General features: G+C 41.7%; 1 protein-coding gene across 2 annotated transcripts; it reads right to left on the reverse strand.

Moving 5' to 3' along the window:
* Nucleotides 1-1,554: 1,554 nt before the first annotated feature.
* Nucleotides 1,555-18,303, reverse strand: EDN3 (endothelin 3). 2 transcript variants are annotated; one of them, XM_055814664.1, is made up of 5 exons: nucleotides 17,979-18,303; nucleotides 17,339-17,576; nucleotides 4,777-4,941; nucleotides 4,158-4,257; nucleotides 1,555-3,267 (listed from the first exon to the last, which is right to left on the reverse strand). In XM_055814664.1, exons 1-4 carry the CDS (start codon nucleotides 18,028-18,030, stop codon nucleotides 4,188-4,190), a joined length of 525 nt encoding a protein of 174 aa, XP_055670639.1. In that variant the 5' UTR covers nucleotides 18,031-18,303; the 3' UTR covers nucleotides 1,555-3,267; nucleotides 4,158-4,187. The 2 variants fall into 2 exon arrangements, with proteins under 2 accessions (XP_055670639.1, XP_055670638.1); XM_055814663.1 differs by having other exon boundaries at nucleotides 4,158-4,260; nucleotides 17,979-18,302.
* Nucleotides 18,304-24,809: the final 6,506 nt, after the last annotated feature.

Here is a 24,809-nt window from a genome sequence, read left to right on the forward strand (position 1 = left end):
AGTCATTTTATGATATATCCCATTTTAAGAGTTGTTTCTTAGCTAAAAGCATTCATTAGTGGTATATGAATTTAATTTTGTGTATAATTTTTAAAGAATTGGATTTCAAATTAGCTTAATGTCTGCTAGTTATGAATTAAAAATAGGCAAGCTGAGTCCCTAACAGCTGAGGAATATTAATGGTGACATTTCCTGTAAACATATGAAATGAGGTAAAAACAATCTCGTGGCTGTTAACTATTCCCAGACACAATATTTGTAGTTCAACTCCAGAACCCAGCACACGCAATTTTCAGGTATGTGCTGCAGTTTATAGTTTTATCTGGAGATACCTATAGTAAATCTCTTCTGGATTTGACGTAACAGTTATTTTGTAGAATCATAGACTGGCTTGGGTTGGAAGGGACCTTGAAGGTCATCTAGTTCCACCCCGCTGCCCTGGGCAGGGACACCTTCCACTGGATCAGGTTGCTCCAAGGCCTGTCCGGCCTGGCCTTGAGCACTGCCAGGATGGGGCACCCACAGCTGCTATGGGCAACCTGGGCACCCTCACGGTAGAGCAATTCTTCCCAATATTTAATCTAAATCTACCCTCTTTTAGTTTTAAACCCCTTGTCCTGTTGCTACACGCCCTACTAAAAGTCTGTCCCCATCTTTCTTATAAGCCCCCTTTAGGTACTGGCAGGTGCAGTAAGGTCTCCCTGGAGCCTTCTCTTCTCCGGGCTGAACAACCCCAACTCCCTCAGCCCGTCTTTACAGGAGAGGGGCTCCAGCCCTGTAGTTGTCTCCGTGATCTCCTCTGGACTTGTTCAAACAGGTCCGTGTCCTTTTCATCTGGGGGCTCCAGAGCTGAATGCAGTACTGCAGGTGGGGTCTCATGAGAGTGGAGTAGGGGGGTAGAACCACCTCCCACAGCCTGCTGGCCACGCTTCTTTTCGTTTCTCATTTTCTTTCTTTTGCTGTGTTCATGATGGACTCATTTTTACATTAACCACTAGCAGTAACTTGGCACAATGTTTTCAGTTACTGTGCCAAGTCCCAAACCCAAACTACTTGAATGTGGAACTGACATAGAAAAAAGTTGGTTTTTTCTTTCTTGAAAAGAAAGTACAACAGTAACACCCGTAGCCCACTGCTCAAGTGCTAAATCTACCTGCATGCCAAAGAAAGAAACCACTCTGATGATTTTGTTTCTGTGACCGTTTAAAATAAAGTGAAAGCATGTGGGAGTGGGGAAGGTGTGAATCCTTCTTCAAACTCACAGAGGGGAAGACGGTAGAAATCCAAACACAGGCTAAGCAGTTCATCTGAAAGCTGAATTCTATCAGTTAAGGCACTGACAGTCTTGTTAGCACCGAGACGTGTTTGTAATTCCAGGGAAAAAAAAATAAAATAAAAAATACCGACTGAAACTGAGGTAGGTAAACACTGTTCAGGAGAAGAACTCACAGTCCAAATGGCCATCACCTCCTTGTCCGGAGATACAAATCAGGCCAGATGCGGATTACATTTATACCAAAAGGGACACAAAATTCTAATGTAACTTTTTAAGCATATCAAAGAAATGTTTCTTATGTTTTCATACTCAATTCTCAAACTGTCAGAACTGTAACCTCTTGAAGGCAAGTTTTTGTATGACCTGGGCATATGCGTTTGGGGGGATAAAAAGTTCTAGTTGGTGGTTATAAATGATTAAGCATTCATCATAACAAAGCTTGATTGATTTTTTTAAAACCCAAAACAATAGTGTCTTTAAAAATTATGGGAAAATAGCATGTGAAGTGTTCTTATACAATAAATAACCTATTTTCTATAAATGTACAAAATCAGCTGATCAGCAATTAAGAAACTGATACAAATGCAGTAACTGAAAGATATATTTAATTTTATAACTATAATAATTTATTTATGAAATATATCCACATATATATAAAATATATCATATATATTTTGGCAAAGACCTCCCTTTTTTGTTTCAAACAAAGTTTACTACCACCATTTTAAGCCTATATAACCATTTTTACTGTTAATTTCTTTTCATTTTTCTTTTGGTATCCATCTTTCTCCTGACAAAATATAATTTCATGTCACCAGGTTATAGTTTAATCTACGTGCCCTGGGGAAAGTCTGCATCAAGTTCAGTCAAACCAAAATAATATATCTATAATGTCACAAGTAAGGGATTTCCTCTCTTTTTAAATAATATAGAACAGGATTTCCAAAAGTTACTCTTTTTTTCCTAGCTTACTCTTGCACCCTCCTATCAAAAGAAAGTCCATAATTTCTGAAGAAGTCATTTACACTGAAAAATGTCCAGGGTTACATATAATGCTTATTGCCAAGTTTCCATGTTATTCAGTGATGTTTCAATGAAGAGATAAAAATATGATTTCTAGTACTATCAAAGACAAATGTATGTGGATGATAACGTATGTAGGACCTTAGAATAGCAAATGGTCTAGTACAGTAAGTTACTCTGACTGTATGAAGTTCCACAGTCCTACCCTTTCATCTTTAGGGAATTCTTTGGGATGAATAGTTCATCAACTACAGTGCATCCTTAAATAATCACTGTGAATGTTTTTGAATGGAACTTTGAAGTGCAGGAATAATTTGTGCCTAAATTAGGTAATCTATTGAATACTCAATGTATACTCAACTTGCTATAGTTAATAATAGTATTTATATTAGCCATTCATATTTATTCTGCATAGATACTGCCATTTAAACATCTGCCACAAAGTTACAATATGATGATTCAGGCTTGCATACATTAACAAGAGAAATATTTTGTATCTGTTTATTCTTTATGAGAACTCATGTATAGGCAATCTCTCTCTAACTCATCACGTTCTCCAATTACAGTTGCCTGCATAAAGCTGTGGATGGATTCTTCAGACATACAGCAAGCAGTAAGTGGAACAGTATGTTTCTCTATTGTACTTTTTAAAATCGTATAGAAAAATGTTTGCTGAAACTCTGTGTTGCTGAAGTTTGGATCTACCTTTGAATTCTTCTTCAATAGTGATACACTCGCTGCCAGGTTACATGATAAACATTATCCTAGTGAGACTCTCGCGAGTGGAGCATGGGAGAAAGCTTCTTCGTACAGGTTCACATGCCCTCAAAGTGGCATTGTTGAAATGAAAGTCTTGCATACTGCTGAAATCTCCACTGGCATCAGACTGAAGCATCAAGTTTGTCCATCTCAAGGAAGAGTTGTAGTTTAAGTTCTTGCTTCTGAGCTTCAGCAAATAAATGTTAAAGCTTTAAAAAACCAAAAGAAAAACAAACAAACCAAACATCTTAATTATTCAGACCTAAATCTCTATTTCCTGATAGAACTATGGTTCACCTCCTTTAATATGCATACATAGAGTGAATGCTACCCAGTTGTCTAATTAGCTCTGATCAAATAATCACAGCAATAAATTCAGTCTGGGGACTTCTAATCCAAGTGCTTCCCTTCATAGCAAAAAAATTTGGGTAATGGTGTGATTTTTTTTATTATTATTATTATTATTTATTTTAAACACATCCAGTGGCAGCTGCTTTTACCCAGAAAACAACTGTGTGCTTATCTTGACATCATTTTGCATTTCCTTGTAGCAATAGTATTAAGGGTAGATTTGGAACTGCAACTTTTTGAAACTGGCTACTAGGTCACAATAACCTCTTTGTATCCAACATTTAAAGTAGGTTTATTTTCCCTCCAAATACTTTTCCCACAAAGTTTGTTCTGTTTCTTTACCTTGACAATTTAAGTTTTACTAAAGCACTGCACTGGGACATGTAGCTTAAGTTGTTGCAGTGTTAAATGAGCAAAAAGATGATAGACAGGAACAGACCTTGCCCTAAAAAAAAAAAAGGAGGGGGGGGCCCACTGTTGCCAAAATATGTATTGGCCTCTAGCCAAAGAATCCAGTTTCTGAAGAAGCTGTATCAGCATGAGAAAAGTTGTAGTAGCTCTCTGTATACTAGAGGTTATTTTAAAAAATACATTTTAAAAACCCAAACAACTCATGGGCCAAATTCTGCCCTTATTTAGCAAGAAGCGGTAGTAGTCAGTTGAAAGGATTTAAGAGTTCTGCAAATACAAAGAAAATGTGTGGAAAATTAGTATTTCTTGTTTTTAACGTTGAACACCTCTAGCATACCTGACTGTTGAGAATCCTCTGAGCTCTGTGCTACTGAATGAAAGTGTGTTCTTCTTCCCTGCACTGGTCTTTCTCCTCTGTCTTTTTCATTGATCCATGACTTCTGGGGAAGAGAGATTTTCTGTTTGTCACTGCATTCTCATCAATTACCTTTACAAAGCCATTCATCAAATGACAATGTCATACTCTTCATCAGACTAGATAAAACTTACAACACTCTAAAATAGTGCAGCATTAAGCGTGTCCCTAACGGGACAGGAGATCTGCTGTTTCAAAAATACCACATCATAAAAAGAAACAGCAAAAAGAAAATTCAGAGCAGTACTGTACTGGGTCTGGCCTCTTCCCTTCACCTATTAAACTCTCTTTATTGTGACATGAGTTTTCTCACTTTTGTTCTTCATGTTCACTCCCCCATCCCACTTAAGGGGGAAGTGAACAAGCGGCAGTGTAAGTGCTTGGCTGCTGGCCAGGGTTAACCTACCACAACTGCAGATGAGAATTTTATTTAAAATCAATGTATTTGTTAATTGCTTCCATTTGATACATGCAAATTGATTAATTTATCTCCATGAAACAGTCAAATCATATAGATAGTTTGCAGTGTTAAGAGACTCACCTTCTTCTGTCTTGCATTCTTCTGCAAAACTGCATGCACTGGTTGTCATAGGAGTCCAAACAAGAACACCGAAATGACGGCTGGAGAGCACTCTGGAACTGGCCTGTAGACCTTTTGCCTCTGAAACTGCCTCTGTAGTTAGACAGCCCATATGGCACAGTTCTCCTGTTGTGAGAACCACAAATACTGTATATTTTAGGAACCAATTAAAATGAAATTCCCTATCTTTTCGTTTAGAAAATAGATCTACTGATGCAAAGCAATAAATAGCGGTACAAAAATCAAACCCTATGCTTACATAAGAAGTTCTGCCTATAACAGATCACAACTCCTGCTCAATCAACTCAGCCTTCCACACAGTTATATGAAGTAGCAGACACTCAGCTCAACAGGCAGAATTAATTGGCAACTACATTAGCTATCTTAAAAAAACTCTGATTACCTAAGAGCTCATATAAATACATCCCCAGGGTATTGCTTATTTTACTGCTTATTCCTTTATTTTGTTGGTTACCCCCCACAAATGCACAAAATTTATGTTCAGTGCCATAGCTGATATGAAGTGACAAACAAGCTGTGCTGATTTCCACCAGATAAGTAACATCATGTTGTTGTCATCATATTCATGATTCAGAGCCCGATTTGCCATCAATTTTATCACTGAGAAAACTGTCAACATGATTTGTTTATTGCATCATGTTTGGAGCATGACCCACGGAGTTATAAATGTGAGAAACAGACAGATAATCTTCCTCATACATATCTACTAGTACTTTTCTACAAGAGATTATACTCTGTACCGCACAGCACACCAAGAAATAGCAAGAGGTAGTTCTCTTTACCTCCCTGCAGTCTGGCATGCTTTGTTCTTTAATGGGTTATAGTCAATGTTATTAGCAGAAAAGGACGTGCTTCATCGCTGCCTGCTAACAGCCAAAAAAAGCGTTGGACAGTTTAGACTGATGTCATAAATTATTCTCCTACAAGTTGTTAAAGAATCTCAATTGATAGCAGGTGTACATCACATGCTGGAGACCCATAAAAGTTCCTGTGTACCTGAGGGATGGGCTAAGCAACCCACAAATCCACAAACACTAAAAATCTGAAGAGCATCTCATGTTCAAAAGCAAGAAGGAAGGGGGGGAGCGGTGGTGGAAGGCAAGGGAGAGAAAGTAAGAATATATCTAGAAAGGTTACAGAACAAAGCCTGAATAATCAGTCTGGAACCCTAACTTCAATAGTTGTACTTATCTCATTTGTTTTCATAAAAACATCATTAGACTATTAATTGGAAAGCTGCAAATTTTCTGTTTTCACACACACATGGTGGGCTGAAATGTTCAGAAACATTGCTTTCATAAACTCTGCAATAATTTTTCATGTAACATCAGTATGGTTGATGCAAATCACTTCCTCAAACCTTTGCACTTACAGTACATGTGAGCTTGTAACAGCATCTCATCTTTCACAGCCTGAATCAGACCAATCATAGATAGATTTATCATAAAATCATGCTGAAAGATAGAAAATCACAAGTGTCTGAGACCATGAGATGGTCCTTCTCCAGCAGATGCTGATCTGCCTCACCTATATGCAAAAACTGTTGCATATTTTCTCTGCTTCCTTCGTTCTACGGCTATGTCTAGACGCTGGGAGAGACCAAGAAATATGCATGTTAGTCTTAAAATATTTTTAGGACTTGATTTTGGCACCCCTTCACAGTCATTTAAAAAGCTTTTTGTTGTCTTCAGGATTAGGACTGAGTCCCATTTCATAACTGAAGAGTATTAAAAACTCTATCCTGCCATCTGCTTTAGAATAATGAATGCTAAATGGCTAACATAGGTAACTTCTGACATAAATAGCTCCTGCATGATCATGTTTTTAATACATTCAAGTTTTTCATGAAGTAATGGCTAATATTTTAAGTCAGGAACCAGGAGGAAGTTCCTGTATTTTTAAAAGAGTGGTGAACCCTCTGTGAAAACTGCCTGGTAGAAAACTTCCCGCTCAGATTTAGGCTAAAATGAAAAGATGATTTTTGCTTGGTCTAGCCAAACTTGAAACCCCTATTTCATGGCAGATAGCTTGCCAGGGGATAAATGAAGCTTTTGCAGATGTCATCCATCCCATATTGTGCTAACAAGACATATAATACTGTAGTATGTTATTCTCGTTATTTAGTGTTTCCTTGTTAAAAAGTCACTTTTCCAAAACATGATACTGGTTTTTTCTTACTCTCTAAATCAGAATCTCTGCTGCAGTTTGCCCTGTGTCAGAGCCTCTGCCTGAATAGCCAGAGAGGAAGAAAGGCACATGTTTTATTCCTTATTGCTGCAGTTTGAAAATTAATGGACCGACTACAATCATCATCAATTTTGTCTTAACACATCAGTGTGTGAACAACAGTGATTGAGGAATGGGCCCATTACCAGTCTGCTGCCTTTCTTAAGAGACAGTAAATTCCAGCAAACAGGCAGGGGTGGAGAATATAGTATAATTACAAGGGGTAAGAACCACGCATCACAGCCCTAAGCAAGGGAGGAGGCTGATGTTTTAGATCCTGTTCCTGATCGTTCTAATGAAGTGCCTTACATTCTATGAAACTTACAATATTTACGAAAGTATGCTTCATAGCTTGGAAAATGTTTTCAAGATCCCTTCATTATCAGTGGTCCAGAAATATATGCCGATCCAACGATATTTTCAAGTGTAAGAATTTTAACTAGAACACTCAAGCAAAAATTTTTACATACACTGATGTATGTAAAAGTGTAACTAGGTATCCCAATATGCCTGAGTTTGATTTCTAATCCAAAAATCCAAACCCCAGATAAAGTTCAATAGCAACCCAGTGTCTTTCCAACAGTATTCAGAAAAAGCTAAAAAATATAGCAGATGTTTTCTTGCCTGTCAGTTACTCTGATGCAACTCATAAATCACATTTAAGCAAATGGTAGTGTGTATGGTTATCACTCCAGAAAATGATAGTATTTCAAGTTAGTTCATGCCTCTTTCTCAGCACTTCAGAAGTGAGAGGAAATGCTGAAGAGATTCAGTTGAACAAGTATCAGAAGCATTTGCCTAGCAGCATGCTTAATCTTAGATCGTTGCATGTGATTAACAAATGGTGCTGCAATACTCAGGTTCAAAACGAGGTGCGCAGAGTCACAATTTCTACACACTGAATGGGAATTATTGTCAAGATGTAATTGTCACCAAGGATTTGTGTTGCTAAGAAGTCTCTTTGCTTTCCATTTCAGGTGAGGCATCTGTTTTCTTTAGTGAAAGCTTGCTGACTTCAGTATATGCATGGCAGTTTGTGTCTCCACAGTAAAGATGTGCAGCAGCTGACCTAGGCAGAGGCAGATTTGTTGGCTAGCCATCTGCTAGGCTTCTAGGGATCCTGAACAACCAGCTCCCTAACACTCTGCTCCTTGCAGTTATGACCGGGTCCCTGGCCAAAGTACTGTCTAAGAGCCATTTACAAATGTTTTGGAAATTTCTACACAAAATCCATAGATTTGTAATTTTTTTTTAACATTTACAATTCAAAGGAAATTTTAGTTTCTGACCTCAAACTCAGTATGCATAGTTTCTTCCTTTAGGAGAACAAAATTCTCCTGAAACAGTGAATCAGGTTTCCACATGTTTAAGAGCTACCATGTACTGGGTGTCCTTTATGCCTTTCCTCTCTACAAACTGGGGAACAAGCAAACCTAAGCAATTCTGGATCAGCCTTTCCAAGGTACTACTTTGAACTGGTATCTGTGTGCCAACATACAACCTGGAATTTACGTGGAAGTGACCCTCTGTTGTGGAGTTCAGTTACCAGTATGATTGCTGCAGCCAGCAAGTGGGTGCATAGAAGCCTGCATGCTCAGTTTTAAAGCACCTTCTAAATTACAGAAGGCCTGAGTTTAAGGAAATAACTTCTTCTTTAGTATAAGCTGTTTTTTCTTTATTCTGTATGCAAAAAAAAGAAGATGCTAACACAACTCTCCAGTACCTGGAATTATTCCATATGATGAAATTACAATTAGTCAGTGCCACAGAGCTGTTAACTAAAGATAAGTCCATGCATAATATAGAGCAGCGCGAAGCTGATCAAAGAAAGCACAGGGTGCCTTTTTCATTTGAAACATACTTTTGATTTCTGCAATGAAAAGGAATACACAGCAATCTTTAGGTCAGCTAGTATTTCTCCTAGAATTTTAAAAGAACGAAAGTATAGATTTGCAGACTGGACACTCAGATGCTGAAATAACCGAGATTATTTCTGTACTTTGTGTCCACAGAACACAGTCATAAAAGCTCTCCCCTGAAAGTCAGCTAGCTCTTGAAGCAAGTTTTTGCCATTACATTAACAGAAACAGGCATTTGTTTGTTGAAAAAGACAAGTAGTACTGAGCAGTAGTGAAACAGTTATTCTGAACCAGTGGTATCAGTGGAAATTTCCCACAGAAAAATAACCTGCTCATTGAACGACTACTACCTGCATGTCTGTGTGGAAGAATCATACTTCAAGGGAAGTATGATTTGCCTAAGTCCTGCTGTCAATCATTTATACTATAGTGAGTGTTCAGAATTCAGGCAGATAAATCCAATTGGTTTATTTTAATTTTTATAACATGTGGCTGAGTTTCTCAGGCTATGTTATAATTGACCTGTGAGCAGCTATTATTTTCTACTTTCCCAGCCACTTACACACAGCAGATAGCTCCAGGGCACTTGAGAGTTTCAGGCAAAACAAAGGGATGAGGGGGTTGCAGCAATCATCTTAGATGCTGTGATTTCAGTATTCAGCAATATATTTTCTGGCATGCATCCAGGCCAGCAAGGCTCCTAACAGTCTCCAGTGTTTTCAGACAATCTTAAAATGTATGAGATCCCTGTAAGGACCACTGAGAAAAAAAAATGTGGAGAAGTAGCAAAATTTAACAACCTCCAAGTGAAACAACATGTCTCTAGAATGAAAGATGCTTGGGGCAAATAACAGATATTTCATACAAAGCTCCTGCAGTAACATTGTGTAGCTGTAGATGAAGAGATCGTTGGCTGCTCTGAAAGCTGGCTACAACTCTTTCTGTAACAGGCGTGTTTTCTAACAGAGAAGTTCACAATAGGTGTACCTCTCGTATCACCCTTTCCTTTTCCTCCTCATTTAAGTAAAACATCTTCCTCAAAGTGCTTGACTTGCTGGTCTTCTGCCATTCTAACCACATGCTCCATTCACAGAAGCGCTACTCGTTTTGAGTAGCTTTTTGCAGTTAAAATCATTTCAGAGGAAACAAACTTTTATTCTTTATAGCCACACCTTCATTTGCACATCCTCAATTTAGTAGTAGTCAGTATTCCTAGATACCTAATTAGGCTAATGTTATCCAAAAAAGATGCACCTCCATGACCTTGCTTATTTGGTTTAACCTTCAATTTTTTTCCCAGTCTTATTCTTCAATTAATACTTGTTAATTTGTGAGGACCCAAATTAGTTGTAGTTTCTTAGTTATACCTAATTCAGGTAATGAGCCAAGGATTGCACACATCGCCTTCATCATCCAGTTTCACTGATCACATGAGTTCTTTGATTTCCCTCCTGCTGGGACTTTATGGTACCCAAGTACAGGACTGTGAGCGAATATGAAGGGGGTTTACCACTAGTCCTCCTCCTCCTGTAGCTGTCAAAACAGTGTTAGATGTTTTCTTCTTCAAACATGAACAGAAAAATATCTGAGCTGAGTGAAAAGCTGGGATACATTTCTTGAGGTAAGCAATCTGAAGGAAGCATGGAGGGTGGGGGTGGGTATTTTTCCATTAACACCCCAAATACTCAGAGAGGCTGGGTAGAGCTCACCTGACCTAATAAACTCAGTCAGTTTCACAAAAATACCTCTCTTGAAACAACACTGCTAAAATCCTTCAGTACCTCATACCAATCCCAATCTGCTCCCAGTTTTGTGGCAAGATATATGATTCTTGGTTTAAATAAATAAAATCCAGTGCAGCATTTTCTGTTCGTGAGGCCCAGACTCCCATTATTCTTTTTCCTTCCTCTGACTGGCTGGAGTATTATTACTAAGTGGGCTGGTTCTAAGACAAATACACTGAGGTAAATCCCAAAAGGCAGAGCAGCTGGAAATTTGATTACTTTCATCCATATTTATGTCTCAAATGGTAGCTTTTTCAAACTAAAATTCGGAGTACTTATTGCTAGCTTTTGAAGCCACCATACCAGCGCGCACAAAGAACACACGCTCCAACCCCTATTTCTACCACTCTCCACAGTGTATATAGTTCAAAACCCACTGCTGGTTTTAAAACAAATAAAACAAAAACCTAGGGGAAAATAAACGCATGGTGTTAAAACTCAAGACAGATGAAAGTGACTGTGGTTTGACAGCCCACAAGACTATTTATTCTTAGAATGAGATCAACATGAGCAGCAGTAGCGAAGTTTCAGACACGAGCTATTAGTGCCTCATCCCTGACCCCATCTTCTGTGGGGCCAGCTCCTGCAGTGACATGGGATTTTAGCCTGCAGAGCCAAGTCATTTCAAGTCTTTCAGAGGATACTGCTGCTAAAACATCAATATTGTGTGTACTGTAAATAAGCTTTACAGGAAGACTGCGAGGATATACTCTGCTTTTAGACTGTGGAGGACATGCAAGCTGTGCACGTTTCAGACAGTAAGGCACTGAAAGTGTGAAGTCAACACACGACTTAAACATGCAACAAGAATTAACTATGTTTGAATAACAAGCCTAAAAATCCAGTCAGTTTGTCCATGATAAAACATAACAGTAACAGCAGAAGCCTGTTAGTACATTCAGTAAATCCATCTGAAACACTCTCCATTTGATGTGAGGATCTGTGCAGCTTTTTAACACCAAAGATCCTCCAGTTTTTAGGATTAGAGCTATTTACCCTGTCATTTCAATTTGCACAAAAATTTGTAACTAAAAAAAAAAAACCAGGAAGTTACTCTTCCTTATCTCCATCAATTTCTTTTATCTGCTTTATGCTTGGTATTTTTTCCTATCAGTATGACCACAGGTTCCATAGCTTGAGTTATTTCAGTTACTAGCTTGTTAAGATTTTTCTTTTTATCTTCAACATTCAGAATACATCAGGACATACGGCGTATATATGTAGTCTAATCTTGGTAGCATCCATGTATACAAGCCAAATAGATTTCGGTGAACATGTAGATAGTAAAGTCTGCAAAATGCAGGGCAAACTTCATTTAGAAAAATAAAAGCAACTCAACAGGATATTCATCACTTCACTTTTGGCACTCGATTCTGATGGTTAACCATATGCAGTGTTTAACCAACAGATCAGCTTCCTTATTTGAACTGCCTGGCTCGCAGCCACTGTTTTATCATCTTGCCTTTGGCTAGCAGGTATTTTCAGTCCGATCTGTTAAAATTCTAAGCACATGCTTAGTTGTTCTGCTGAGCAAGAGATCTTTAGCTGTGTACTTTTATTTCCAGTAATATACAGGACATCATCTGAACTTACCTAATTATGAAAATAATTCTCAAAAAGTGGAGTAATTTTAATACTTTATAATACAACTTAATATCCATAAGGATGAAAAGCATGTAAAATTGTTATGTGGGCTTCCATTCAACGAAGATGTTACGAAGGCAAAATCAGCCAGCAGAGCATACAGTTAGAACAAGAGTATCCAGTTGGTTGTCTTAAGTCTTCTCTTTTGTAACAACCCCCCCAAGCCATCACTTCCTCTCTTTATATGACCAAAGCTATGAGTGAAGTGATGATAGGGTACAAATTTTTTCCATTCTAAAATGACTTTCTGATGGTAACCTTAGCCAGTAATGAGCAAAGATCATTAACTTACAACTGTTAGAGAGCTGACAACACGTGGAATCAGCTGCTGTTGTCTGTTCAGCTTGACAATTCCTGGACCCCTAAGAAACCCATTTGTCATCGCTTTCAGGGAAGACCAAAAAAATGGAAGTGTATGAAAAGCCTTTCTCACCCTAATGGCTGGTCACATTAGGTCAGGAAAACAGATTCGCACAGGGGAACTATCTGGAGACAACCTAGTGCTAAGGAATATCTGACTTGGTGTGTTACAGAAACAAATTTCTTCTCTATTGAAGTGACAAAATATCACATCCTTGTGGTGTCACCATGTGAGCACACACCGTGAAACAGTCACCATACATCCATCAGTACATCCCACAGAGCAAAGCAACAGAATGCAAGTCAGTGCATGCTCTTCCACGGGGGAAACAGAACGTAAATACAGAGGATCAGAGCAGCAAACACAAAGTTAGATCCAGTTCTTCCTTTCACTTTGTCCACCCAGTTCTCCCGATTCAGAAATTGATGTAATTGGCAGACAGAACTCTTAGATCATCATGTAAGCTGTTCTCTATATCACGGTCGCAGAATCTCATTCAGTAACTCATCTTTTGAGCGTAACAGCAAATACTGAAATAAGACATGTCATCTACAAAAAAATAGGGTTTTTTTGATTTAGACACTTCAAGAAATTATTATTTCTAGTGCTTAGTTTGAGGAAATAACTTTACCAGTGTGGATTTATACTAACTCTTTTGAAAGTGTCTGGATTATTGCCATAAATTCTCATTACAATTTTATTTCAGAATTGAGTCCACTTGAGTATCTGGTACTGTGTCCTCGTGACAGTATGACTTTCTTATAGTTGTCACCTTTTAATCTTTCACTAATCATTCCCAGCATCTCTAATGCTTCACACAGCAACATTATTATTAATTGAACCATTATTTTGCTGTTGAAGCACAAGTTCAGTTCATATTGAAATATTCTTTGAAGAAGTGCCTATCTAAAAGAAGTCTTGCCTGTATTTTCTCCCTTAACTTACATAATTAAGCATCAAGTTGTGGCTGTACTACACCAGTGGGTACTGTTTAAAAGAATTAATTCTTTCTTCTTTAAGATATGTCTGTAGCTATAGATCAAGATAAGCATAATGAATCACTTGACAAAAAAGATACATTGCAAACTAATTCCTAAGTAATCAATCTTATCAGTGAGAATAATTTACCAGCTTTTAATTACCTTTGTTACGCAACCTTTGCCTACATCATATAATTGCATTATTCTACCCTGACTGACTTGACTTTCTTTAGGTCTTGTTTTCCACTTAAGGGTCCCACTGTTCCCAGGATAAAAGATTCACTATGTCAAAACAACACTGGTGTGCTTACTAGTTTGGACTAACAGCAGTGGTTCATGAACAAGTATAAAGCAATACTCAAACATTTGTGCAGAGGTAATTTCTCATTTAATTGGTAATAGCTGCAAAGAATCAGAGGCTGCATATCCTGTTATTTTGTGCTTTTCTACAACTGTCACCCTGCTGATCTAAGTGGTTTCTCAGCATGGTAGGAACAGACCCTCTATCATCGCTCTGCCTCCAACAGTTTCAATAAAAACTTCATCTGGTTTTCCAGAAGAGGCCATGACCAAAATTTGTTTTGAATGTATTACAACAATGCTTAACAGCTTCTTCTGTTGGGAAGAGCAGGGGGAAGAAACCAGAGGAGGAAGTAAAGTTTGTCGTTGAAGTATCGAGGAGAGAGTAACCTGGAAAGAGAAAATATTAAGGAATTTGTGATGGGAATAAGAAATGATAATGTAAAGGACGTAAGTCAGGGGAAATAAGAAAGAAAAAAATAATAAAAAGCAACTGTAGTGTTTGATGTAGGAAATAAAACCAAAAAAAAGATGATAAGTAAATAAGCAAGAAAAATAGCAGAATCAACGGATGTCAGGAAAACTTCTCCAGTCTTTAACACCATCTTTCTGGCCTCCCATTGTGCGTATGGTCCTCAAAGTTGCATTTGAGCCAGATTTTTAGTAAATAGAAAAACTTTCAACAACATGCATACAACAGCAACATAAAAGCCCCATTTACAAACCACCAGTCTGTACAGATCCAGTGGTTACTTTCATTTAAAAAGAAGCAGCATAACGTGCATGGGATATTAGATTGCACAAGCAAGCCTGAGTTCTCTCATTCACATCCAGAAGCACCTTTTGACTGACTGAGATACCGTTCCAGGTAGGACACCAGGCCAGAATTACAGCCATGCGACATGAAATCTTAAATCCAGCTTCTGTTGCACTGAACATGGTCCAAAATGTGTAATATCTCCATGCATACTTATTTCAGCGACTACCTCTGCCCTCATATACAGAGACATTCCTAGAAAGAGTCCAAGGAATTTTGAAAATCGAGACTGCGCTCTTTCAGCTTAGAGAAAGATCTGTACATCTACCTCACCTGTAAACAGAGCTTTTCCTTTCATTGCTCACCTTTCTAGCTCAGACCAGGTAAGCCTCAAGGAACAGCTAGAGGAGCAGGACAGCAAACAGCCCCTTTCAGACACCTGGCTCTTCCAGCCAAAGGGCACCACGCTCTAGGCACTGCAGCCAGCCAATTTTGAGAGGACCTCCTTTCTCCAGTTCTAATGAGCACTTACAGATTCCAGAAAATTCAGTTCCTACTGGACTAATTCCCCTAATGTCCACTGTTATCCACTCACTATTTATCAACCCCAGAGGGCCCTCAGCATCCCGATTAACCTAGTTCCAGCAGTGTTATTAGGTTATACAGGTTCATGTATTTGGATCACAGTAGCTAAAATGTATTGTTCTATGCGAGTATTTAATATTCAAATTGAATATATTCATTCTATAGCTTGTACAGAAATGTCCAGTCACACTTTCCTAGACCTCAGGTCGAATGGTTCCAGGCTAATCTATACACTAGACCATGGAGGCAGACTTCACATACCTGAGATTTGCTGTTATGTACAACTGACTTCTGTTAAGAAAGCAGAGACTTATGGCCCCAACGCAATATGCATCATGAGAAAGTTACATCTCTCTCTGTTCTCTGGTTTTTTATTCTTTCATTGGTGATGCTTGCACAAAACATTCATGTAGGACAAAAATTCTCCACATCACTGAATTTACTCCACACTATTAATGCACACCAAATATTTTTGCCATTGGAATGAAAGTTATAATTCCTGTAGACTTAAAACAGGATATCCTTAAAGAAAAAAAAAAAAAAAGAAGTGGGTGTGTGTTTAAAATTAGCAGAATTCTATTTATTCAGTGTGTAGGGGCAAAGGAATGTCATTCCTTCATTTTCACTGATGAAGCTCTGACATAAATAGAGTCATAAATATTTAGCTAAAATAATTCTAAGTAATCCTGTGGTGGATTAGCACAGGTATGGAACCCAAGGAACTGAATGCCTTGTGTGAATACATGATACTTACGGGTTGGTAGAAGTTCAAAAGACTCGTCATCAGACATGGCCTCTAGCCAGGACACACACATGAATTTACAAATTAAGCACCCTAAACCCCATCTGACATAACTTATTTTACTGCTACTTTCAATTTTTATATTCCTTTTGTTATTTTAATCTGCTTAAAAGCTTTGCAATTGATTCAAAGGCAGATCCAAGTTAGTACAACTGTTCGTAACTGCAGTCAGTGGAGTACTTGGTGTGTGTAGTTCACATCCATGCAGTCAGATCATTCATTCTTGAAGTTCATCAAAAGAAATCTGGGTTTAGATTCACCTGATCTGATTATTTTTCAAGAAGCGATTGCTGTGGCTGCTGCGGGACTGAAACCTACTAGCCTACGTAAATCTTCACAAATCCTTGAGACTGGCAGTTACTCAGAGAGACAGGCTATATACTGCGGGGTAGGAAAAGGCAGCCTCTAACCTTTGGGACGCAGGGAATCTTCCTGGGTGGGTTCTTTTCATTCAGTACTGCTAGTACCGACCCTGCCTTTCTGCACGCGTGCTGCGCCCCCGCTGACCCGCGTGGAACACAGAATTTTTAGTTCGTGGGAAATGGTTTCAAAATTTGTTTTTCTCATGAGTTGAAACAAAAAGTCATGTCTGCCATTCCCATAAAGCGTAATTGTCAGAGATGGTCTTTTGTAACATTTTAAATCTGGTCTATTGAGTTTTTCAAAAGTTAGTCTTTTAACGTCATAAGTATTTTTCCCACGTGGATTTTTACCAAGACCAGCACAGCTGCGCACACACGGCTCTCCCCTTCCCAACGCGGCTTTGTGGGGCACAGCTCGCTCCTGCCAGGGGGCTGCTTCCCCCGTGAGGGGCTTCGCCCGGCCGCCCCCGCAGCCCCCGGCCGCGCACAGCGGGGCCCGCCGTGCCCCCCAGCCGGAGCTCGCCGCGCCGGGGCCTGTGCCCGGGGCTCCCCCGGCAGGTGGCGGGGTGGCGGGGGGGAGGCCCCGCGGCACAGCCCGCCCCGGCAGCGGGACCCGCCGGCCCCTCGCCCACCCCCACCCCGACGCCGGCGGGAGCCGGCTCCGCCCGCAGCGCACTCGGCCTCCCGGGGGCGGGCGGGAGCCCAGCCCGTTACCGGCCCGTGGCAGAGGCCGCGCAGCCCCGCCGGCCCCCGCGCCTCCCCCTGCCCGCGGGGGTCGCGCCCTCCGCCGCCCGGCCCGGCCCGGCCCGCCATTTCGCGTCGCGCCGCCCGCACTCACTCACTCGGGGGTGTTGATCCAGATGATGTCGAGGTGGCAGTAGTAGACGCACTCCTTGTCCTTGTAGGTGTAGCAAGTGCAGCGCCGGGCCCGGTGCCGCTGCGCCCCGCCGTCCGCCCTGGCCCTGCCGGCCGGTATCGCCGCCGCCTCGCTCAGCTGCCGCTCCCGCTGCCCCGGCGCCGCCCAGCGCGGCTCACCGCCGGCCGGCAGCGGCAGGGCGCGGGGCCGGGGCAGCGCGGACCCTGCACCGCGGGAAGGCAAGAGCAGCGCTCAGCGCCCAGCGCCCCCTCCCCGGCGCCCCCCGGCCCTCCGGAACGGGGCCCGAACCGCGCCGGCCTCCGGGGGGTCGGGGCTGCTCGGAGCACCGTTATGTTTATATTCACCGCGGCGCGGTTGGGGGGCACCCGCAGCCCCGGCAGCCTGGGGCTGCACCGCTAGCGAGGGGGTCTCTTTTTAAACCCACGTACGCCAAATGATGTAGGTCCCCGGCGTCTAGTTGCTCACCGCGCACCGGAGTGGGCTGTTGCTTACAGCCTTTTGGAAGAAGGAGGGAAAGGGAAAAAAAAACCCAAACCCAACCAAAACCCAGCCTTTCTTTGTGTGCATGCGTGGAAGTGGCAAAGAAAGAAAGAAATTCGCGTTACCTGAAGTCGACGTAATTGTAAGTCCAAAGAGGAACAATAAACCCAGCTCCATTAAAACCAAATTGAACGCTTGTTAACTGCTGGCAAAGGTGAACTGCAGGGGCGACTGAACCGTTCCAGGACGAATCAGTTCAGGTTGGAGGCAGGGAATATCCCGGGGCTGGCGGCACACGCTGCTCCCCGGAGCCAGCTCCCACGCGGAGGTGTGATTAGTGGTTCCCCCTCGCAGTTATTTCCTCCAGTGCAGACTTAGTCCTGAGGGGGAGAGCGTTGACAAAAGAAGGGAAGATCCATCGCTTGGCTTTTCCCACACACACCTCCCACCCCACCCCCAAATCCGATCAGAAACCGGAGCTGCTGTTTTCCAGCTGCAGACACCTCCCACCCGCGGACAGCTGCCTGCCTGCCTGCCTGCCTCCACCCGCGGGCAGCCCCTGCCTGGCTCCCACCCGCGGGCAGCTCCTGCTCCCACCCGCGGGCAGCCCCTGCCTGGCTCCCACCCGCGGGCAGCTCCTGCTCCCACCCGCGGGCAGCTCCTGCTCCCACCCGCGGGCAGCCCCTGCCTGGCTCCCACCCGCGGGCAGCTCCTGCTCCCACCCGCGGGCAGCCCCTGCCTGCCTCCACCCGCGGGCAGCCCCTGCCTGGCTCCCACCCGCGGGCAGCTCCTGCTCCCACCCGCGGGCAGCCCCTGCCTGGCTCCCACCCGCGGGCAGCTCCTGCTCCCACCCGCGGGCAGCTCCTGCTCCCACCCGCGGGCAGCCCCTGCCTGGCTCCCACCCGCGGGCAGCTCCTGCTCCCACCCGCGGGCAGCCCCTGCCTGGCTCCACCCGCGGGCAGCCCCTGCCTGCCTCCACCCGCGGGCAGCTCCTGCTCCCACCCGCGAGCAGCCCCTGCCTGGCTCCCACCCGCGGGCAGCTCCTGCTCCCACCCGCGGGCAGCCCCTGCCTGGCTCCACCCGCGGGCAGCTCCTGCTCCCACCCGCGGGCAGCTCCTGCTCCCACCCGCGGGCAGCCCCTGCGTGCCCCGGGGAGGCACGGCCGCTCCCCACGCCGGCAGGTGGGAGGCCGGGGTACGGCAGCGCATCCCCCCCGGGAAGGGCAGCCAGCGCGGCCCCTCTGTGCTGCTGGTGCTGCTCTCGGTTCGTCGCTTTTAGGTGAGCAGGTCCTGTCGTTCTGCGTGTAATTCCAGCAGGACCCAGGATTGCTCCTGCGATAAAAGCGCAAAGTTTTGACTCACTTCAGGGCTACAGGTTTGGGAATTGTTTGGGGCTTTTTCTTTTAGGACTGCCAGTGATTTTCCAGGTGAAATTACGTCACCACTTTATTAACATTTTCTTTTTCCCCACTTAATTATGAACACCTCTTTGCGGACAAACCTACCTAGAGTGCAAAATTTAAGATAAAAGGGGATTTCACACTGTATGAAATACCTGATGCTTGTGCCTAGAAAAACACTCCTGCATATGACCCCGTTTGCTATCATAATATCAGTTATTAAGTGATAACAGGTAAGGGTCTAAGGGAATTGGCTCTATCTTTTCTTACAGTAGCATGTGTAATATAGATAGGAAACATGTTGTAGATAGCACATGGAAAAAAGATTGGAAATTTTAATTGTGGGTATATTAAATCAAAACACAATGTTTTATTTAAGAATGTTTCAGTACTAACAGAAAGAGCTGCAGCCAAAATTGCTTTTATGTATTGTGCCAATTTGACATATTTACTAATATATGTTTTGTGAGTAGAAAACTTAGGTGCAGGATCACTCAGGTTGTATTATCCAAAGGAGGAACAGTTCTCTACTGCATCACATTCTTCTCCAGCCCTGCCCCCAATTCCAGCTTCTGGCGTGGACTATTCAGTAACAACTCTGACAGAAAAAAACCCTCATTAAGATGTCATGTTTGTCAGTTTCTCAAACCTTGCCTTTTGCCTTTTGTCAGCTTCAAAAGATTGAGAGTTTTGTGGGAAAACTTTAGTTGACCATATTGCCGGCTAATAACAAAAGCACGATGGTCCTCAAAGATGGGGTAATAGCTAAAAAGTTCCTTTTTCTCAAGTTTTGCCGAGACCATGGCTCTCTGTGGAAACCTAAATTCCTCTTGTTTTGCAGTCCGAGCAAACGACAAGCCTTTGCAATACAGAATCGAAATGTCAGAAGCATTAATCATGCCCTGTCTCCAAAACCCGGTTAGGAAAGACAAGATTTCATAAATTTCTAAGGTTTGTACCCACTGCAGTGAGTGCGGTTCATGAGGACATAACTGCAAGTAGTTTGCTCAGGTACAGAAAATATTCAAGTACTGAAACAGAACTGTGAAAGTACCTCATTGATTTTAGTTCTGCTAATTTTAAATAGTTTCACTGCAGTCACTAATGTTCTCATAACTAATATGGTGGAGGGAAAATAGATCCCATGTAAATTACTGAACTTAGCATTATATTGAAGTTTGATCTAGGAAAGTGCTTACCTAACTTTAAGGATGAGTAACTGCAGCGACTTGAATGTTTTTATAGCTTGCTTTGCTGGATTGTGGGTTTGTGTATGTTAAAGTCATGCTCTCCAAGCATCAGCAGAGTTACAGTTAGGCTTCATAGTTATAGAGCTGCTGCTATTTTGAAAAATATTGTGACAAAACATCTCTGAAAAAAAAGAATGGTTTTGAAGTTATTTCCATTTCTTATATAAGTAGAAAAATCAATTGCTTTGGTGAGGAAGTTCTAGCTGCTGTGCTCCAATACCATTGGATACAGGACTGATTTTGACAAATGCTTATGGCTGCATTTTAATTTACTTGAAAAAAGAAAAAAGTAGAGATTTATTACACAGTTGCTGTCAAACAGAGCTCTCCACTGCAGCAAGTAGGAAGTACTGTTTATATGTTGCTGATGTGATAAGTAACAATGACATGAGCCCAAATTCTGATTTACGAATTTAATTTTCTCCATTGCAACTTTTTTTTAATAATGATGTAAAATTGTTATAGTAACAAAAAGTTTACAATTAATTATATATAACTGTGTTATACATATAGTTTTGTTATGGCAAAAGAAGGTCATGTGTTGTGAATTGATTTAACCACACTTCCCTACAAAATATTGTTCTATTTTTTTCTAATTATATTTTGGAGGCCTCTTCTACATTGCTTTACTTTTTCTTCCATGTGCTGTTTAACCTCTGAAAAGCCAGGAGAGGCCATATCAGCACTGATACCGAGTACTGTGTAAACAAAAGAAGTAATAAAAAATATTCTGAAATTAGCTATCAGGGTTCAGAAATAAGAAGGGCAAGGTTTTGGTCAAATGACCTCAGGTAAGCTTCAAAAAAAGATAAGACGTAGACTCTACAGGAAGAAAGAGACTCTCATCAAAGGAATTAATACTTCTGGGCATTGTGGGCCTGATTCTCATTTACATTGATTACCCAGTTATTTGTGTCACATATTGCCTAATGACTTGAGACCTTTTTATTTAATAAATGTAGCAGTCACAGAAACCTAGAATGCTTGTTAAGTGAGTAGCAACAAATAAATTTTAAAAATTCAACGTCCATTTTGAGTTGGGGTAGGAATAAATGATGCCTGCACATCAGTGATATTAACATGGGATGCAAAATGGTTTTGTAAATCTATTTAAGGATTATATTTTATTTTGGTTAAAAAGAAAAGAAAGAAAAAGAGTAGTAGCTATTGAGGTAGCTGGCATAGATCAGAAGCCAAGAGATCCAATTCATATTATTTTACAGCTTTTCCTTTCAAACTGTTTTACCTTCGTAGGCTCCTTTTTCTATTTCAGTTGCCAGATCTTTAGAGTGGATGGGTACCTTGCAAAAATCTGGAGAAAATGAGCGGAGTTACTCCTTCCCTTCACAGTTTCCAGTGTTCCCACCTCCTGCCCTGCTGCAGGAGCCTCAGTGCTGTAGGAGCCAGCTCCAGCCACACACCATGGGAATTCCCCTGTGCCAGGACACTTCCTCATTCCTAGGGCCACCCAGGCAGCTTAAGGAAGACAGTCAGCAGATCTACCCTGTTGCTGGGTGTAAATATTGTATATTTGAGAACTTCTAATTGACTGAAGGGAGAATATATCTTAGAGATGAGGTCAAGGCTGAAAGAGACCTGGAATATGGAGCAGCTGAAACAGATGACGTTAAGAAAAGTAAGCTCAGATTCCAGATTTTATATTTGAAAACCTTGGACTGCCATTTCAATTAGGAACATAATCTTGGTTCTGTTTAGTGCTTCTCTGCCCCTTGTATCCCTATTTTATAAATACACTTGTGATTGTGAAGCAATCAGAGATCCTAGCAGTAATTCCACAGCATTTAACCTTCATCATACAGGTGGCTACACAAATAGTTATGAGTTATAAAGACATTCCAGATGTGTTTAAATAAGGTTGGTTACCGAGACAAACCACTTAAAAAGCTAACCTTCTAGGATATATTTATACTAGTAATAAAGCCTGTATTTGAAAGGTACAGTAGGGTTTTGGCAGCAGTGGAGATTTTTTTGGCACTGGTATCTATTCTTACAGCTTCACAGCAGGCTGAGGAAAGCCTGATCAATGCAGGTATGATACTAAGTAAAGGTAACCAATCTATTTGTTATGTTTATAAACCATTTGTATCTCTTTTCCCACTCTCTTGCTTCCTTCTTAATCACAATAATTATTTAGCGTTATTGAAAGAAAAGATCCTATTACGCTGCAAACACTGCATTTGATAGCACATTCTGCATCGCTCTCACAAAGCAAGCAACTTAATAGATGGTAGCTGATGTTTGAAAAAATGTGCTGAAATCAGTAGGTTCTCAGGAAAACCTTATCTTCTGATTATTATTTGTTACTTTTTGCTTGAGTTCTATAGCCAGAAAGCTGAAGTTAATCTTTTCTCCCCTCCTGTTACAGACAGCTCTATTCAGAGCCCTTTGATGTTAGTGCAAAGAATCCCATTTTTAGTGGCCTTTGAACTAGATGTAGTAAAAGGGCAACTGAGCGTTTTGTAGGGGTTGCAATTGGGTAACTTACTTAAAGGAGGAGAGTTCTGTCACCTATTTCTGTTTTCTCATTCTTTTTGTTATTTTAATATACATGTACCATCAAAAGTAATCTAGATACTTGGTAAACAGTGAAGAGGACACATGCCTCTGCTCTGACCGTATCACAGTGTATTGTGATAAAACCAAAGTAAATAAGGAACTGTATGGCTGTTTTTCAGCCTTCATAGCTGTAGAGCAATAGCACACAAATTTAATGATTCCTGCTTGTTTCAGCTATTGTGAAATTTAGGAAGGAGTTTGCATAAGATAACATATCCTGCTGTTGTAATATACTGGAGACAGGGCTCAGATCTCTGGATAAGGAATGCTGCAAAAATCCTAAGTGTTATTATCACTACACACCACTCTCCCCAGGATCTGAACCTGACCTCACTTCCTGGATCCAAACAATCTCTGTCTTTGTGAAAATAACAGGATTTTACAGGAAGAGAATTTTTTGTAATTATTATGTGAAATTATTATTATTATCGACATATATTCAGGTTTGGGCATGTTACTGAACAAAGAGAATTCCATATCAAAATATGATCAATCTGAGCACTTCTTGTGTTTGTAAAGAATGGACAGAGAGCTGCCAGCAAATAACAAGCTGGAGGTGGAAAACTGAGGTGCCTGTCCTGCCAAAAGAACTTGGCACATTTAAAAATTAATTAGGCAGAGAGGCAGACCACTTGGGAGGGACAGCTTGTTTCTGGAGGTGCACTGGCAGGAGGAAAAAAACACGAGTACCAAAACAAATCACTTTGGGCAGGAGCCAGTCTGGAGGGTGATGAGAAGAGGGGAGGGAGTGGTCTGCATGTGTAAGGATCTGGGTTCTGGCCTGGTTTTCCTTCCTCAGCAGCCTGGTAGGAAACTTGTGGTCAGTTGTTTGTAGTGTGAGTGTCTGGGGAAGTCTGTAGTCCTGGGAGGAAAGGGAGGTGTAGAGATTAGCTGGAGGAAGGTGACTAGAGACTAGGTATGTCCTGAAGACTGTGGCTGGCCCTCAGGCTAATACAGACAGTGAAATTCATGTCCTTCTCTGACAGCACTTCCTTGAGAGCTCCCCTTCTTGGAGTGCACTGAGCTGAAGCCTGCCTGGATGCCCTTGAAGAGGACATTTGCTGGAAAGCCAAAGGTCCAGAAACTCTGAATCAGCTGTCCTGTCTGAAGCAGAGTCTGCAGGGAGGGATACACTGGACAACTGGAGAGGTGAGTGCCTGCCATTGCCATTGCTGTGCTCCTAGGAGTGGGATGGAGCAACAAGAAGTGCGCTGGGGCACTGCAGTAATGCTTCTGTTTACAGCTTCCTTTGTCCAGCAATGTAGCAGCTTGGACGGAATGAAAGCCTAAAGCTTGGGTTGCAAATCATGTGGTTTTGTAGCCCTTCTGGCTGTGAAGGGAGTTTTACAACATCTGCTGGATTTTAAAAGAGCATGGATTTTGCAGAAGTGGTTGGCCTCTGTGTGTGGTGGCCATTGCTGTTTGACTAGTTAAGCAGTTTTGAGGCCTTTTCTCTTAGTGTGGCTTTGTGGTGTGACATGCAGGTGATTGCAGTTGTTTAAAAAACCCTGTGTTGGACCACTGATAGGCAGGAACATCTTTCTACAAAGCTGTTGATGACATAGGTATCTTCTAACAGCCAGACCTGTTACACATATAAGGTCAGTCTGGAACAAAGCTCAATACAATGTGCGGTAGCAAAAAGTGCGCACATCAATAACCAAACCCAAACTGATTTTCTATGATGTCCCAAGGTGGACAAGGCTGTTCATGTACATGCAGCAGTCAGT

This window comes from Falco peregrinus, chromosome 9 (genome assembly GCF_023634155.1).
Source record: "Falco peregrinus isolate bFalPer1 chromosome 9, bFalPer1.pri, whole genome shotgun sequence".
NCBI classification, from domain to species: domain Eukaryota; kingdom Metazoa; phylum Chordata; class Aves; order Falconiformes; family Falconidae; genus Falco; species Falco peregrinus.

Bases quoted from the DNA above. Each gene is read 5' to 3' on its own strand.
- EDN3 (XM_055814663.1), bottom strand. From the start codon at position 18,030: ATGGAGCTGGGTTTATTGTTCCTCTTTGGACTTACAATTACGTCGACT. The intron at 4,942-17,338 runs GTGAGTGAGTGC...TTCTCACAACAG, and splicing joins ATCTGGATCAACACCCCCGA to GAGAACTGTGCCATATGGGC. The intron at 4,261-4,776 runs GTGAGTCTCTTA...TCTCTTCCCCAG, and splicing joins AGAATGCAAGACAGAAGAAG to AAGTCATGGATCAATGAAAA.